At 43.3% G+C, this 18,286-nt stretch overlaps 1 protein-coding gene across 1 annotated transcript in view; it reads right to left on the minus strand.

Moving 5' to 3' along the window:
* Positions 1 to 18,286, minus strand: part of BTLA (B and T lymphocyte associated) — a 54,144-nt gene that overhangs the window by 2,894 nt on the left and 32,964 nt on the right. The window contains exons 2-4 of the mRNA XM_069760640.1: positions 10,013 to 10,345; positions 3,661 to 3,708; positions 3,013 to 3,144 (exon numbers count right to left, since the gene is read on the minus strand). Of these exons, the coding sequence (XP_069616741.1) occupies positions 3,013 to 3,144; positions 3,661 to 3,708; positions 10,013 to 10,345 (513 nt within the window). The remainder of the gene's footprint in view (positions 1 to 3,012; positions 3,145 to 3,660; positions 3,709 to 10,012; positions 10,346 to 18,286) is intronic.

Raw genomic sequence — 18,286 nt, forward strand, 5'->3', positions numbered from 1 at the left:
CACTGACACTGGGGGTACAGGATAATGACACTGACACTGGAGGTACAGGATAATGACACTGACACTGGGGGTACAGGATAATGACACTGACACTGGGGGTACAGTATAATGACACTGACACTGGGGGTACAGGATAATGACACTGACACTGGGGGTACAGGATAATGACACTGACACTGGAGGTACAGGATAATGACGCTGACACTTGGGCAACAGGATAATGACACTGACACTGGGGGTACAGAATAATGACACTGACACTCGGGGTACAGGATAATGACACTGACACTCGGGGTACAGGATAATGACACTGACACTGGGGGTACAGGATAATGACACTGACACTGGGGGTACAGGATAATGACACTGACACTGGGGGTACAGTATAATGACACTGACACTGGGGGTACAGGATAATGACACTGACACTGGGGGTACAGTATAATGACACTGACACTGGGGGTACAGGATAATGACACTGACACTGGGGGTACAGGATAATGACACTGACACTGGAGGTACAGGATAATGACACTGACACTCGGGGTACAGGATAATGACACTGACACTGGGGGTACAGGATAATGACACTGACACTGGGGGTACAGGATAATGACACTGACACTGGGGGTACAGTATAATGACACTGACACTGGGGGTACAGGATAATGACACTGACACTGGGGGTACAGGATGATGACACTGACACTGGGGGTACAGGATAATGACACTGACACTGGGGGTACAGGATAATGACACTGACACTCGGGGTACAGGATAATGACACTGACACTGGGGGTGCAGGATAATGACACTGACACTGGGGGTACAGGATGATGACACTGACACTCTGGGTACAGGATAATGACACTGACACTGGGGATACAGTATAATGACACTGACACTGGGGGTACAGGATAATGACACTGACACTGGGGGTACAGGATAATGACACTGACACTGGGGGTACAGGATAATGACACTGACACTGGGGGTACAGGATAATGACACTGACACTGGGGGTACAGGATGATGACACTGACACTGGGGTACAGGATAATGACACTGACACTGGGGGTACAGGATAATGACACTGACACTGGGGGTACAGGATAATGACACTGACACTGGGGGTACAGGATAATGACACTGACACTGGGGGGTACAGGATAATGACACTGACACTGGGGGTACAGGGTAATGACACTGACACTCGGGGTACAGGATAATGACACTGACACTGGGGGTACAGGATAATGACACTGACACTGGGGGTACAGGATAATGACACTGACACTGGGGGTACAGGATAATGACACTGACACTGGGGGGTACAGGATAATGACACTGACACTCAGGGTACAGGATAATGACACTGACACTGGGGGTACAGGATAATGACACTGACACTGGGGGTACAGGATAATGACACTGACACTGGGGGTACAGGATAATGACACTGACACTCGGGGTACAGGATAATGACACTGACACTGGGGGTACAGGATAATGACACTGACACTGGGGGTACAGGATAATGACACTGACACTGGGGGTACAGGATAATGACACTGACACTGGGGGTACAGGATAATGACACTGACACTGGGGGTACAGGATAATGACACTGACACTCGGGGTACAGGATAATGACACTGACACTCGGGGTACAGGATAATGACACTGACACTCGGGGTACAGGATAATGACACTGACACTGGGGGTACAGGATAATGACACTGACACTGGGGGTACAGGATAATGACACTGACACTCGGGGTACAGGATAATGACACTGACACTGGGGGTACAGGATAATGACACTGACACTCGGGGTACAGGATAATGACACTGACACTGGGGGTACAGGATAATGACACTGACACTCGGGGTACAGGATAATGACACTGACACTCGGGGTACAGGATAATGACACTGACACTCGGGGTACAGGATAATGACACTGACACTGGGGGTACAGGATAATGACACTGACACTGGGGGTACAGGATAATGACACTGACACTGGGGGGTACAGGATAATGACACTGACACTGGGGGTACAGGATAATGACACTGACACTGGGGGTACAGGGTAATGACACTGACACTCGGGGTACAGGATAATGACCCTGACACTGGGGGTACAGGATAATGACACTGACACTGGGGGTACAGGATAATGACACTGACACTCGGGGTACAGGATAATGACCCTGACACTGGGGGTACAGGATAATGACACTGACACTGGGGGTACAGGATAATGACACTGACACTGGGGGGTACAGGATAATGACACTGACACTGGGGGTACAGGATAATGACACTGACACTGGGGGTACAGGGTAATGACACTGACACTCGGGGTACAGGATAATGACCCTGACACTGGGGGTACAGGATAATGACACTGACACTGGGGGTACAGGATAATGACACTGACACTCGGGGTACAGGATAATGACCCTGACACTGGGGGTACAGGATAATGACACTGACACTCGGGGGTACAGGATGATGACACTGACACTGGGGGTACAGGATAATGACACTGACACTGGGGGTACAGGATAATGACACTGACACTCGGGGTACAGGATAATGACCCTGACACTGGGGGTACAGGATAATGACACTGACACTGGGGGTACAGGATAATGACACTGACACTGGGGGGTACAGGATAATGACACTGACACTGGGGGTACAGGATAATGACCCTGACACTGGGGGTACAGGATAATGACACTGACACTGGGGGTACAGGATAATGACACTGACACTCGGGGTACAGGATAATGACCCTGACACTGGGGGTACAGGATAATGACACTGACACTCGGGGGTACAGGATGATGACACTGACACTGGGGGTACAGGATAATGACACTGACACTCGGGGTACAGGATAATGACACTGACACTGGGGGTACAGGGTAATGACACTGACACTCGGGGTACAGAATCATCTCTCGGAGATACTTAAAATACAAACTGCCAAAAAGTTACCTTTAAGACGTCTTATACAGTAAGTCAACAAGGAGATGGTGATAATAAAAACACAGAGCCCTCCCAGGGTTGATGCAATGTATAACAATAATGTCATATTCCGAATTGTATCTGTTCCCTTTGTGGTGTTGCCTTGGAGGAAAAACAGAAGTCGAACATTAAAGACGTTGAAAAATATTAATAAGATGTGAATATCATCAGGTTCCACATTGCATTCATATTTTGGACCAAACCAAACTTTTTTCTTTACTTTTTAATTATTAGTAACTTTGTTTGATCACCTAGCGATCAATGTTTATAATGAGATAATAAATAATATGAGCCGCACAGATCTTTTACACCTGATAGGAACTAATTGGCAGGCTCATAGAGGCGAGAGTTTAGGACCCAGAAACTCAGGGAGTTGACAAGCCCCACCCATGCCCAAGTCTTTCTCTTTCTCCACTGGCCTAGGAAATCATATGACTGTCCAATCACAACCTGTTATATGTCCTCTTATAAACAGTTGGTAAAAAGGGGGAATTACAGAATACGTTTAGGTGAAAATTTCCTTTTTATTTTGTATTTGAAGGAATTTCCAGAAAATACACGAAAATTACCAACAATTTTTGCAGATATTTACAGTATCTTAGAATAAAAAGCATTTACCTGTCTCTGTGGTATTTATTGCAGTGGAATTTTCAATCACACTTTCTCCTGAAAATGAAACAAGACATAATCAATCTGGTCAAACAAAAAGAGAAATTATGTGTTACATCCTCATTTACACGCTTGATCTAGTTATGAGACTATGACTCAAACCAACTTAATATCCTAAAGAAAAGACTGCTTTTTTTTGTGTGCTTTTTTCTATATTTTTTTGTCTTAAACTGTTGACAGGTTGTGTAATAGCAGAGATCTGAACAAGCTCCAATTGCTGCTCTTTAACCATTTAAGTGCAGCTGTCTGTGCATCGGCTACCATTGGCTCCCCACAACGCAATCACAGGGATCCAATTGTTTGTCTTGGCAGCTAAAAAAAAAAGAAAAGATAAAGCTGAAAAGGAAATAGAAAATATAAAAACTGTAATCTTGTTTCTTTTCCACCAGTAAAAATAAAGAAAAGAGAAAGGGGAAAAAAAAGTAATCTTGATGTCACAGCACAAGGCTGATCTATCAAAATATAAAACTAATTAATCTAAGCAGTAAAAGAAGTATAGACTAAAAAAAAATCAGATTGTGAAAACTGCGTTTTTTTTCGCTCCCTATAAATGCAATAAAAAGCAATCATAATATCACATGCACGCCAAAATTGCATGAAAAAAAAAAAATCAGCTTGACAAATGAAAACCAAGCCCGCACACGGCTCTATCGACCCAAAAATGTAATACCTTAGGAGTCTCAGTAAAAGTCGACTCAAACCAAATTTTCATTAACAAATTTTACATTTTTTGTTTCGTCACTCAAATAAAAAAAACCTCAGAAAAAATATTCACATTTTGTATTACTGTAATTTTAGTGACCTGGAAAATCATGTTACCAGGTCATTTTTATTGTAAAATGAATACAAGAAAAAAAAAAAAAAAGCAAGAAAAAGTCAGAATCACAATTTTTCAACATTTCTCTGCATTTTTCAGTAATTTGTAAAGGAAAATGAATATTGTTATTATTTTATTATTATTTATTTATATAGCACCATTAATTCCATGGTGCTGTACATGAGAAGGGGTTACATCAAAATACAGATATCGCTTACAGTAAACAAAACTAACAATGACAGACTGTACAGAAATTACGTGAGGGAAGATATTGAGAGATTAGTTTGGAAATATACGGAGGAGAAAGATTATGGATGGCTTTGTAGGTCAGTGTTAGTAGTTTAAACTGGATACGCTGGGAAATTGTGAGCCAGTGAAGGGATTTGCAAAGAGGGGAAGCAGAAGTGTAGCGAGGAGAGAGATTAATTACTCGGGCAGCAGAATGAAGGATGGACTGGAGGGGTGCGAGAGTGTTAGCAGGGAGGCCACAGAGGAGGATGTTGCAGTAGTCGAGGAGGGAGATGATTAGGGTGAGGGTTGAAGAAAGTACGGATTCTGGAAACATTTTTAAGATGGAGGTGATAGATAGATCAGGTAGGGAAGATGTGCGAGATGGAGGAAAGATAATTAGTTCAGATTTGTCCACATTGAGCTCGAGGAAGCGAGAGGAGAAGAAGAAGGATATGGCTGATAAACACTCTGGGATTCTGGAGAGCAGAGAGGTGGCATCTGGGCCAGAGAGGTAGATCTGAGTGTCATCGGCATATAGATGGTACTGGAAGCCATAGGACCTTATGAGTTGTCCTAAGCCGAGTGTATAGATTGAGAACAGTAAGGGCCCTAGGACAGAGCCATGAGGGACACCAACAGAGAGGGGGTGAGATGAAGGATAAGGTATGAGGATATCAAAGATAGGGCAAAGCGTTTGACACCAAAGGAAGAGAGGATCTGTAGTAGGAGGCAGTGGTCAACTGTGTCGAAGGCAGAGGACAGGTCTAGAAGGAGGAGTACAGAGAATTGTCTGTTAGCTTTGGCTGTAAGTAAGTCGTTACTTAATTTTGGTCAGGGCAGTCTCAGTGGAATGGTGGGGACGGAAGCCAGATTGTACGTTGTCGAAGAGAGAGTTAGATGCAAAGTGAAAGGAAAGTTCAGCGTGGACGCGCTGCTGAAGGAGTTTGGAAGCAAATGGGAGCAAAGTTATTGGGCGATAGCTGGACATAGCGCTCGGGTCAAGGGATGGCTTTTTGAGGATAAGTGTGATTGTGGCATTTTTGAAAGCAGAGGGGAAGGTACCAGAAGTTAGTCATAGGTTGAAGAGATGGGTTAGGGATGGGATTAGTGTTGTGGTGAGGTTGGGGAGGAGGTTGGATGGGATGGGGTCAAGAGCACAAGTGGTGAGGTGTGATTTGGAGAGCAAGATCCCCTTCAGTGATTTTGGAGAGGGAAGTTATGGGGTTAGGGCATTTGGTCTGGTATACAAAGGGGTTGAGGTGGTTTGACGACAAAGATTTGCCTTTGGTCGATCTTATTTTTGAAGTGCGTGGCAAAATCCTCGGCAACGATTAGAGAACTCGGAGGGGGCAGTGGTGGGCGGAGGAGGGAGTTAAAAGTGTTGAACAACTGTTTGGGGTTGTGGGATAAAAAAGATACGAGGGATGTAGAATAGGCCTGTTTAGCAGAGGTGATTTTATTAGATTTTATTTGTATTAAACAAAAGAAAATACAGTAAATTAAATCACTAAAAAAACAAATATAATATTTTTAACCCTGCTGTGGAACCATGAAAAAAAAATCACTGCTTTGGTACCATGGGGTCTATATGACCCCAGGCTCAAAATCATCATATTTCATTAAAAATGAACATGCTAGCTGTTCAGAATAATCAAGTTTTATTCTGTCATCATTTCAGAACACAGTTATGAAATCAAACGTAACGTTGAAGTGATTTATTTGTCATCATCAAACACAAACTGAAATTTATACCAAAATGCTTTACTAATAATAACTAAAAGTATTCAAATTCAATTAAAAAAAATGCACCATATCTGCAACTGTGTGGATTTTTAGTAAAAACATAATGACAACGAATGATCTGGCAATAAATTTAGCCCTTTCATTCATTGCACGTCATACTGCCATGTTCTTCACAAATGAACTTCTTGCAGTCATTGCAAACAAATCTCGTCTTTTTGTCCTTCGATCGAGGACAAACATAGCACCGCTTGCGCTGTCCTGTAACACTGCTGGTGTCACTTGGAACGTCTGATGGTGCCTTTCGACTCAGCTCAAATTATCTTCCAAATTACCTTCATTATCAACATCACTAGAAGCATCCAAAGCTGCCAATATTTTATCAGGAGTCATCACAGTTCATCTAGCCATTTTATTTAGCTTTAATTATTGTATTGTTAACGTTGTTACTTATGTCTGTTGTGTTTGAAACTGTTAAACTGTAAAGCGCTGCGGAATATGTTGGCGCTATATAAATAATATTATTATTATTATTGTAGCCATTGTTTATTTACAATTATATTACAAAATCTGGGAATAAACAGAAATTATATATAAAAAATGTGAGACAATAAAGGTACTATGGGGTCAGGAGAGTCCCAAACACAGAAAATTGAAACTAACTTAGAAACAAAATTGAAAAACAAATTCAAAATATCATCAACATAAGCAGAAATATGTTACTTGAATATACATAGAAGGTCTATGTCTGAGATTGACCAGTTTTACAAATATTTCAATGTATTCAGCGCTTGGGTCTATAAGACCCCATGGTTCCACAGCAGGGTTAAATAGATCTATTATGCAAAAATAATTTTTTTAATCACTAACTTGCTCTCGCTTTATTCCAAAATGTATTTTGCATTTGTCAAAGATATCGTACATAAGAAATTAAAATTGGTTGACAAATATTTGTCACTGTACACACTATATTAGCCAATATATAGCTACTAGCTATTGAACCCGTTCTACACCCGGGTGGCGAGCATTTATATTGGTATATGGTCTCCATCATGTGCTGCTCCCATCCTGCGCCCGTTCTGTCATGTGCTACTGCCATCCTGCGCCCGTTCTGTCATACGCTGCTGCCATCCTGAGCCCGTTCTGTCATGTGCTGCTGCCATCCTGCGCCCGTTCTGTCATACGCTGCTGCCATCCTGAGCCCGTTCTGTCATGTGCTGCTGCCATCCTGCGCCCGTTCTGTCATGTGCTGCTCCCATCCTGCGCCACTATTGTATTATATGCCCCCCATAAGATGCTCCAGTGTGTATGCCCCCGTATGCTGCTGCCATATAAAAAAAAAAAAAATACCATACTCACCTATCATCAGGCTCCACTGCAGGTGTGTCTTCAAGAAAATGGCGCCGGAAAGAGCAGACTGCGCAGGCGCCGATTCCGGCAGCAGGAATCGGCACCTGCGCAGTCCGCGCTCTCCGGCGCCATTTTCTTGAAGACACACCTGCAGTGGAGCCGGAGTGTGTCTTCAAGAAAATGGCGCCGGAAAGCGCGGACTGCGCAGGCGCCGATTCCGGCAGCAGGAATCGGCGCCTGCGCAGTCCGCGCTTTCAGGCGCCATTTTCTTGAACACACACTCCGTCTCCTCTGCCTGTGACTGGACTCTGTCACAGCAGAGGAGCCGGGAGACGGAGCCGCACGCAGCGCTGGAACGGAGGACAGGTGAATATACTTACCCTCCCTCCTGGCGGTCCCTGACTCTCCAGTGGAGATCGCGGTATGCGTTCAGTGCTTACGCATACCGCGATCTGGGAGCGTCACTCTGTGGGGGCCAGACTGCACCGGCGCTTGCGCCTGAGCAGTCTATAAAGGCTTCGGACAGAGTGACGCTCCCAGCGCTATATTATAGATATATAATATAAAAGTTAATATAATAATAATATTAATAAATAATAATAATAATTTATGAAAATAATATATAAATATATCATTGTATTATTACTACTATTATTATTAATAACTTAACAATATTAAAAACAATATAACTAATATACAATATAATAGCTAATATAATACTAATAATATAAATAATATAATACACTTATATATTATTCTTATATTATATTGTATATTGACAATATAATAATATTAATAAGAATATAAATAACAAATGTAATACATAAAATAATATTAAAAGAATAATAATATTATTCATAGATTATTATAATGATAATGTACATATATTATATATTAATTATATAATACTTTAACAAATAATATAAGTAATATATAATATAATGATGATGATTTTATTATTTTGTATTACATTGTTATATTATATTTGTACATATAAATTATATTATTATATATTAACAATAAAATATTAATAATAATATAACTAATATATAACCTAATAGCTAATACAATATATATTATAATAACTTGAAAACATGTAATTGGGCTCCATCTACCATGTGCTATTTATAATGTTAATGGCTTTTTATGTGACAGACGATTAAAGGATATTAGCCAAACCAGGGTGATATCGTTAGGAAACATCCAATAGCAGAGTTGTTTAATTTTTTTTCAAGAGCATGGGATCTAAATCCAACTGAGCAAAAATGTGAGCAGTGTCACACAATAAAGTGCACAAGAATGTGGTGCATGGCAGCCCACTCGAATCTTTTCCCAATCCCTCTGGACAGAAAGCCACAGGGAGAATCAGGGATCGGTGGAATCCCCGCAACAAAGGTTTGTGAGTGTCCGGTATTCTCCCTGTATCCTCCCGGGCTGCCACCTTAGAGGAACTGAGAGCTCAGTCTGCTTCAGTTCTCCTCCAAAAGAAGAAGAGTCAGGGGATGTAGGGTGGAACAGAATTTGATGGCCACACAATCCTCTCTCTGGAAATGGTAACCCATATGGGAATTGCGTCCCGAGAAGTCTTTGTGACAAGGGCACACAGTAAAACAAAAACAAAAAATAGTGAAAGATTTACAGTGTAAAACTGATCAATCAGATCTTCAGCTGGGAATGTAAAACTTTGCATCTTAACCAAAAGACGTAGAATAGGAGTGTATGCAATTGTGCTGTGACAGATGTGGGACCCCACACACTGAATTCTGGTACCCCATGGTCAACCTCTAAACTTTTTGCTCTCAAACTACTATTCCCATGGCTTCAGTTCTTGGGGTCAAGGCAGAAGCTGCTGCCATATTCACTGATAAGAATAGATACTTTAGGTGTCTTGCCACCTTGACAGTGTCAGTTGGCTAAGAGGACTTTGACGTTGGATCTAAGGAGATATTTTTCCTTGCAGAGACCACCAGTTGGTGTAGAGAGTGTTATACTTCTATAGGTGGCACGAGAGAAAGCTATCATTCTTCTAACGTACATACCTTTTTTCAAGGATTGTGGTCTATCAGTTTCCCTTCGGCAGCTGCTGTCTCCACGAAGACATTGGCCTATGAGCATATATAATTTGCAGTTTACATGATCACAATGAAAACCTATGGAACTCACCAGCAATATTAAGTTCTACCGGGCTTCCTATTATCTGCTGATTCTTAAACTTGGCTTTACATTGATAATATCCAGTGTCGTTAATTTGTACAGAGTCAAATTTCAGAACATAAACAATGTTGTCTTTTCTCTGGGCCTCCAGCTTAGAGTAGATCCCATCTCTGGTTCTCAAGGGATCACACTGTTGTCCCGCTATTTTACACCAAGTAACATTGGGTAATTCCCATTCACAGAGCTGCACAATGCAATTCAGGACAAGAGACTGCCCTGATAATGTGCCAGAGTTTGGGTTTCTTGCCATGGTTATTCCAGGTGTACAGGATGATTTGTCTCCTAGAGAAAAGAACAAAATGATTGTTACCAATGTAGACATGTAAAACCCAATTCCACCCAAATCCTGAGTTCCTCTATTCATTTCATTTGCTCAGACACTCATATTTAAGTCACACGCTCTCCATTTCCTTGTGATCCTCCTTGAGATGGTTCTACTCCTTCTTTGGAGTCCAGCTGTGTTTAATTAAACTGATAGGACTTTATTTGGAAAGGCGCACACCTGTCTATATAAGACCTCATAGTTCATAGAATCATGAGGTCAAAGGAACTGGCCAAGGAGCTCAGAGACAGAATTGTGGCAAGGCACAGATATGGCCAAGGTTACAAAAGAATTTCTGCAGGACTCAAGGTTCCTAATAGTACAGTGACCTCCATAATCCTTAAATGGAAGAAGTTTGGGACAACCAGAAGTCTTCCTAGACCTGGCCGTCCTGCCAAACTGAGCAATCATGGGAGAAAGTAAAGAAGAATTCCAAGATCACTGTGGCTGAACTCCAGAGATGCAGTAGGGAGATGGGAGAAAGTTCCACAAAATTGACTCACACGTTAAATCTCCAATGAGGGAAAAGACAAGTTTTACAAAAGAAAAAAAAACCCATAAAAATATATATACTTTATTAAATATCAAAAAGAAATACCCTAAAAAAAGGAATAGCCAAAATAGTAGATAACTCAGGAATTTACAGGAGATATCCTCCCACAATAAGACTAGACTAATAAATATCCAGTCACAAAAAACCTCAATAGACTAATAAAGAGGTAAGCACACCTACAAATAGTAGTACCCGTGATACAACAATGTTGACAATCACTCAATTCTACAGATGTGCAGATATAGGTGAAATTTCCCTAAACACTAAAAAATGCTGTATATATCTCTATGCCTACCTAGATGCGGAGGTTGGCACCCTAAGGGATACGAGAATGGCGCCCCCGCTCGTACGATGACTGTCCCTAATCTCCGAGCTATACCCTAAAAGGAGATAGTCAGAAATAGAAGGCCAGATGGTTGTAATAACTTGTGATGGCATATAGTGTTTAAATAGCAAAATATGGGGCCCACCAACAATGTGATATAAAGAGACAGATACTCACAGGCATATCCTATACAAATAGATAAACACAGGGAAACAAAAAGTCTAGGTACTTTGCAACATCATCATTACCTTGACAAACAACATACCAGAGATAAAGTCATTTTAAATAAGCTGGTACTACTATAATGAAAGTGTTTGTGAACAACATGTATATAAATAAATACCACAATACAGATATCATACTGCGTCACTGCACCCACCAACCGCAGTCCACAAACCAACAGGTGCACCGTTTGCCCCTTGTAGCAAAAATACCCTCATTGTGCAATCTGATACTTACCTGTTGGATTTACGATGAATGGGCAGTTGCAGGTCCTGATAGAGTGACTCCTCGCACAGATCAAAACAGAATTCTCGACGCGTTTCCCCCAGACATGGGTTCATCAGGAGAGGATAGACGATAATGTGTCAGTATAGAGTTGTCCATAGAAAGGCTGCGACTACATACCTACGGATCCTGCTTAAATACCCCACCAAGTGCATGTGGACACTTACTTCCTGTTTGGCGGACACAAGGGCTATAACGCCGCTGCAGACTATCTGCCCGCGGCGCCCATATATTCCTCATCAGCGCCATTTTACTGAAATCCGATCGCTTCAGCACTTAATACGCATGCTCCATAGTAATGGGAGACGCTAGATGTACCGTTCACATGATAGGCGCATTACAGCACATGCGCCGGTACATCTCACGCTGAAGACACAACAGGGCACTCGGGTAATGCTGCGCATGCGTCGCCAACAAGGGCATGCCCACGGCGTCAATATATTCCTCATCAACGCCATTTTACTGAAGTCGGATCGCTTCAGCACTTAATACGCATGCTCCATAGTAATGGGAAACGCTAGATGTACCGATCACATGATAGCCGCATCACAGCGCATGCGCTGGTACATCTCACGCTGAAGACACAACAGGGCACTTGGGTAATGCTGCGCACACGTTGCCAATAAGGGCACGCCCACAGCGCCAATATATTCCTCATCAACGCCATCTTCCTGAAGTCGGATCGCTTCCGCACTTAATACGCATGCTCCATAGTAATGGGAGACGCTAGATGTACCGATCACATGATAGGCGCATCACAGCGCATGCGCCGGTACATTTCACGCTGAAGACACAACAGGGCACTCGGGTAATGCTGCACACGCGTCGCCAACAAGGGCAAGGCGTATGATTATTTTATATATCAGCGCCATTACCACTTGATAAAAATTAAGCACCCAAAGACTAAACACAAAGAAAATACAGATAATAATGTTAAAGTGTATACATTACATTATGTCCAATCAGAAAGTACCATGGAACTAAAGTGCAATAATGACAACCACAACACATAACTACATATATACATACAAAGTTGCACAGATAGACCATAAAAGTGAAATAAACAATATAAATATGTAGCCATAAGTTACTCCAAAATCTCAGGTATACAAGATAGGATTACAAAAGTAAATTAAATATACAAGAAAGATATATGATAAAATATAACTGGATGAACATCCAGTCAAAGAACTGGCTAGTGATAGTGAGCTCCTGAATCATATAAAGCAGCAATAGTTTTGTTGCTCATTTAGGCCATCCGGCACAAGAGTTCGAAGTCTGAATATCCATTGACATTCTTTTTGAAGAAGAAGCCTATCAAGATTCCCACCACGTGAGTTACATCGCACTACCTCAAGGACACAAAAGGACACTGCTTTAGTATCATTACAATGAGCAGACCTAACATGTTTAGCTATGGGTGTAGCCCTTTTATGCTTTATGTCACCAAAGTGTTCGCCAATACGCCTGCGTAGTTCCTTCTTAGTTTTCCCAAAGCCAACTATCACTGCAGCCCTACACCAGTCGGGCCTTTATGGCAGAGTGTCCTGACGGAAGCCTCTCCTCAGTGCAAGACATATGAAAGCCGCACAGAGTTTGCTAAAAAAACACATGAAGGACTCCCAGACTATGAGAAATAAAATTCTCTGGTCTAATGAGACGAACATAGACCTCTTTAGTGGTAATTCTAAGCAGTATGTGTGGAGAAAATAAGCCACTGCTCATCACCTGTGGAGTGCTAGCTAGGACCGTGGGGTATTCGGGCCGGGTCCGGTGGTCGTTAAAGGAGTAGTCACGGTGGTGGTGACTCAGCCTGTGGCCCTAGACTTCCAAGTTAAAGGGAAGGCCTTTAAAGGGTTTGTTTTGAAAGAAAATAAAGAATGTTCATGACGCCACCTGTGGTATTCGGTCAGGGACGAACGACGCTGCTTAAAGGGGACCACTGGGGATTTTGTTATTGCAGCAGGGATTGTATGACTTCCCACAGATGAAGCTTAGTCCCCAGGGCTCCCGGTGCCGTGGCAAGGTTGTTAGATGGTGTAGTGTCAGAAAGAATTAAAGGACACAAGGTAACAGTCTCTTTACCTTTTACTGAGGAAGTTAAAGTACACAGGTTACAGATGGTCTTTGGAATCTGGGCAGCCTGGAAGCAATTTGGAATCCCCTTAGCCAGGTGGGGTTGAAAGCCTTCCTTACTGCGCTGTAATGTGCGTCCCTTGCTGCCTGAGGCTTCTCAGAAGGTCCTCTCTCTGTCCTAGGACAGTACCCACATGGCAGGCAATGCAAGTCACTACTTGTGGCGACTCCAGGCTCTATATGCTGCTGTGCCTTTGGGTGCATTTGTGGACAGGTGACTTGAAATTCCCTGCCTTCTTGTTTCTGCTGTGGGGCATACACACAGCCTCGCACTCCCGGTGTCTGGTTCCTGCACTTCAGCATGAAGGGAGCTCAGTCGAAGCTAACCTCCAGATCCTCATTTCTCCTGTGCTCCTTCTCCCCTCACACTTTCTTACAGACTGACCAGTAAGGAGCTGCAGAACCAACCATCTGAACAGCTCCAGCTCTCCTCTTGACTGACCCCTGACTGACCACTAACTCCTCCTCCAGCCAGAATATATAGGGGAGCTACCCTCAAACCAGGTCTTGAGCGCCCCCTTCTGGCCTATAGTCAAAACATGTTGCATGTATGTGTTACCTGTCAAAGGGATCCTTGTCACTTCCTGGGATGGCATCACCTTCCCAGAGAGGAAGGTGATGCCACTGTAACAACCAAACTCCTGGGGTGTTACACCTGCCCAATACAATCCCAACAGTGAAACATAGTGGTGGTAGCATCATGCTATGGGGGTGTCTTTCAGCTGCAGGGACAGGAGGACTCGTTGTCATTGAAGGAAACATGAATGTGGCCAAGTACAGAGATATCCTGGATGAAAACCTCTTCCAGAGTGCTCTCGACCTCAGACTTGGCCGAAGGCTCACCATCCAACAAGGCAATGACCCTAAGCACACAGCTAAAATAACAAAGGAGTGGCTTCAGAACAACTCTGTGACCATTCCTGACCGGCCCAGCCAGAGCCCTGACCTAAACCCAACTGAGCATCTCTGGAGACACCTGAGAATGGCGTCCACCAACGTTCACCATCCGACCTGACGGACCTGGAGAGGATCTGCAAGGAAGAATGTCCGAGGATCCCAAAATCCAGGTGTTGAAAAACTTTTTGCATCATTCCCAAGAAGACTCATGGCTGTACTAGCTCAAAAGGGGCTTCTACTCAATACTGAGCAAATGGTCTGAATACCTATGACCATGTGATATTTCAGTTCTTCTTTTTAATATATTTGCATTAATTTCTACATTTTTTTTCAGTCAAGATGGGGTGCAGAGAGTACATTAATGAGAAAAAAAATTTACCAAATGGCTGCAATGAAGCAAAGAGTGAAAAATTTAAAAGGGTATGAATACTTTCTGTACACACTATATATACAGTATATTCTATCTATTCTATTCTAACCTGTCACTCTGTGATTTTACTGTACACGCACATGATTTGCTAGCTTTTCAAAGGACACTGGGACGTAAACATCAGACAGTACTCCGAGTTCTGTGATTTTTTTTCTGGCACCATAGGCTTGCATTGGCAAGTCCCGGCCAAGTCTTAATGACAATCACAGCATGCTGCGATTTTACACTCACGCAGAATATTCTGATGTGAGCTTCCCCATTGATTAACACTGGGACGAGTGCTATGTGACGTTTTCTTGCATAGCACTCACCCGTATTCTACGGTTGTGTGACTCCGGCCTTGGTTCTATAATCCTCTATGACTTCATCCACATCCACAACTGGACATGTTCTACATTTCGTTGTCAGTTCCTTGTTTCAGGTTATGGTAGCCCACATTAACCTCACCTCAGACACACGGGCACGCTAGGGATTTTTGTTTTTTTCTATCACGTGTACTAAACAAAAAAGGGAAGTGAAATAAATTGTCTGATCTTATGCGATAAACATTCTCTACCCTGCCAGGGCTTCTTTTCACATTAGTATCATGTTTTCCATTTGAATCCTGACATTGACCTTGTGTAATTGCAGTTGAAACCAGAAGTTTACATACAGGTTTGTATGTAAAGCAAGGCGAGCAAAGCGACCTACAAGCCTGGATCAGTTACACCAGTTTTATCAGGAGGAATGGGCCCAAATTCTGACCAACTATAGTGAGAAGCTTGTGGAAGGAGATCCCAAACGTTTCACCCAAGTCATTCATTTTAAGGGCAATGGTACCAAATACTAATGAAATGTATGTAAACTTTTGACTTTGCAGTAAGTAATATAACATCCTATCTCTCTCATTATTCTGGCATTTGGCAAATATTAATAATTATGGTAATCCTAATTGGCCTAAACCGGGAAAGGTTTATACTGATTTCATGTCAGATATTGAGAAAAGCATGTCTATGTGTCTTTTTATATAGTGTATGGAAACTTCTGGTTTCAACTGTAGTCATGTATTTTATATTTAAAAAACTGTTCCCCTAGAAGGACATTTTGGTGGAGGCACACTCCCTTCCTAAACTTTTAGCATGAACCGTACAGCAGGATATCTCAGCTTTATCTTACTTGTTCCTGGAAGTGTTGAAATCCAGATCCCTCTACTATAGACCAAGTTGTGACAGGTCAACTGCATGCAGACCCTTCGTACACATTAGATGAAAGTTGGCCAAATCCACCGATTTCGGTAAGATAGGCCAACCATCTAATGTGTATTTGGACCTCTGACTCTTCCCTGACACATGATTTCAGGGACGAGAAGTATCCGGCCGTAAATTTCCTTTTAGTCTAAACAAAGGGAATGTTCTACCAGATAGTTCATAGCAAACAAAGGAGGGCGTTCTTGTGTATGGCAGGGTCAAGAGCCAACAGCCTAATGATTGTCCAACAGCTATCTATTGTGTATGGGAGCCTTTTAGAATATAGTATGTTACTATCTTGCATTACTTAGGCCTCCTGTTAGGGCTGGCGGAACGCACCGAATAATATAAAGGAACCTATAAGGTGCGTTCGCAGCACGGGGTCCGCCGTGCTGAGATATTGCCTGCTGCTCGGTAATGGCGGACAGTATATTGCGATATAATGAGAATACACATGGGTTAACGTCACCGGGTATGTAAGGAAACAGACCCTGCTGCATCACAGAGCTGCAATACCGCTGAGTTAACGCTAGTGTTCGGTCACAGGACTCTGCCCCAAGGGCACGGGGATAGAGTCCCTCTAGACCCACTAGACTAATGCTGGTTACAATAGCTGGACCTGAGACAGCAGCAGTAACCAGACGCACAGCATCAGCTTGAGCAGGACGCTGGGACCGATGTCTCTGCTAAAAAGGCTCTGCTATGGCTGAGGAAGAATGGGAGACTGCATAGGTCATGGTTGGAGATTTCCCTTGTACAGCAGCGGGAACTCGACACCTAACATTACCCCCCCCAGGACCCCCCTCATTGGGCCTCGCTACGCTCAAAAGCTGCAATGAGCTGAGGAGCCCCAATGTGCTCAATAGGCTCCCAGGTCCTGTTCTCTGGGCCATGATCCTTCCAGTTCACCAGATAGTACTTTTTGCCACGTACCACCTTGCACCCAACAATGGCATTCACCTCATAATCGTCCGTGGAAGAGCCCGATGTCCCGGCAGGTTACTCGGAAAACCGGGACATGTGAACAGGTTTTAAGAGGGACAAATGAAAGGTGTCAGTGATACCTATGCGTGGAGGAAGGGCCAGATGATAGACCACATAATTGACCAGTTCCAGGACCTTGAAGGGACCTATGTAGCGAGGCGCAAACTTAGTGGACTGAACTCGCAACCTGATGTTACGAGCGGAGAGCCACACTAAGTTGCCAGGAACAAAAGTCGGAGCAGGGCGCCGGTGAGCATTGGCAGAAGCCTCATTCTCTCCTTGGAGGCCCGGATGGCATCCTGTGTGTGGTCCCAAATGTCCAAATGCGGGCCATAGTTAAGGAGGAACAGGGTCTGCCCAGTGGAGTCAGCTATGGCGTTGTTCAGAGCAAACTCCGTCTACTGTAGCAATGATGCCCAGTCATCCTGCCTGGCCGAAACAAAATGTTGCAGGTATGTGATCAGGGTCTTGTTGGCCCTCTCTACAACCCGTTCATCTCGGGTTGGTAAGCTGAAGAGAAGTTCAGGTTAATGCTGAGTAGGCGACAAAGCTTTCTCCAGAACCAAGACGCGAACTGGGGACCCCGGTCACATTTTGTCAGGCATACTGTGTAGGCAAAAAACGTGCTTAATGAATAACGCCACCAAGGCCCGTGCAGAAGGTACCCGCGGAAGAGGCACCAAGTGCACCATTTTGGAGAATTGGTCAGTGAATACCCAGATAATGGTGCAGCTACGAGACTTGGGTAAGCCCACCACAAAGTCCGTCCTGACCATTTCCCAGTGCCTGTCTGCCACTGGCAGGGGGTAAAGTAGCCCAGCAGGCTGTTGCTGAGGAGACCGA

Source organism: Ranitomeya imitator, chromosome 3, assembly GCF_032444005.1.
Source record: "Ranitomeya imitator isolate aRanImi1 chromosome 3, aRanImi1.pri, whole genome shotgun sequence".
NCBI lineage: Eukaryota > Metazoa > Chordata > Amphibia > Anura > Dendrobatidae > Ranitomeya > Ranitomeya imitator.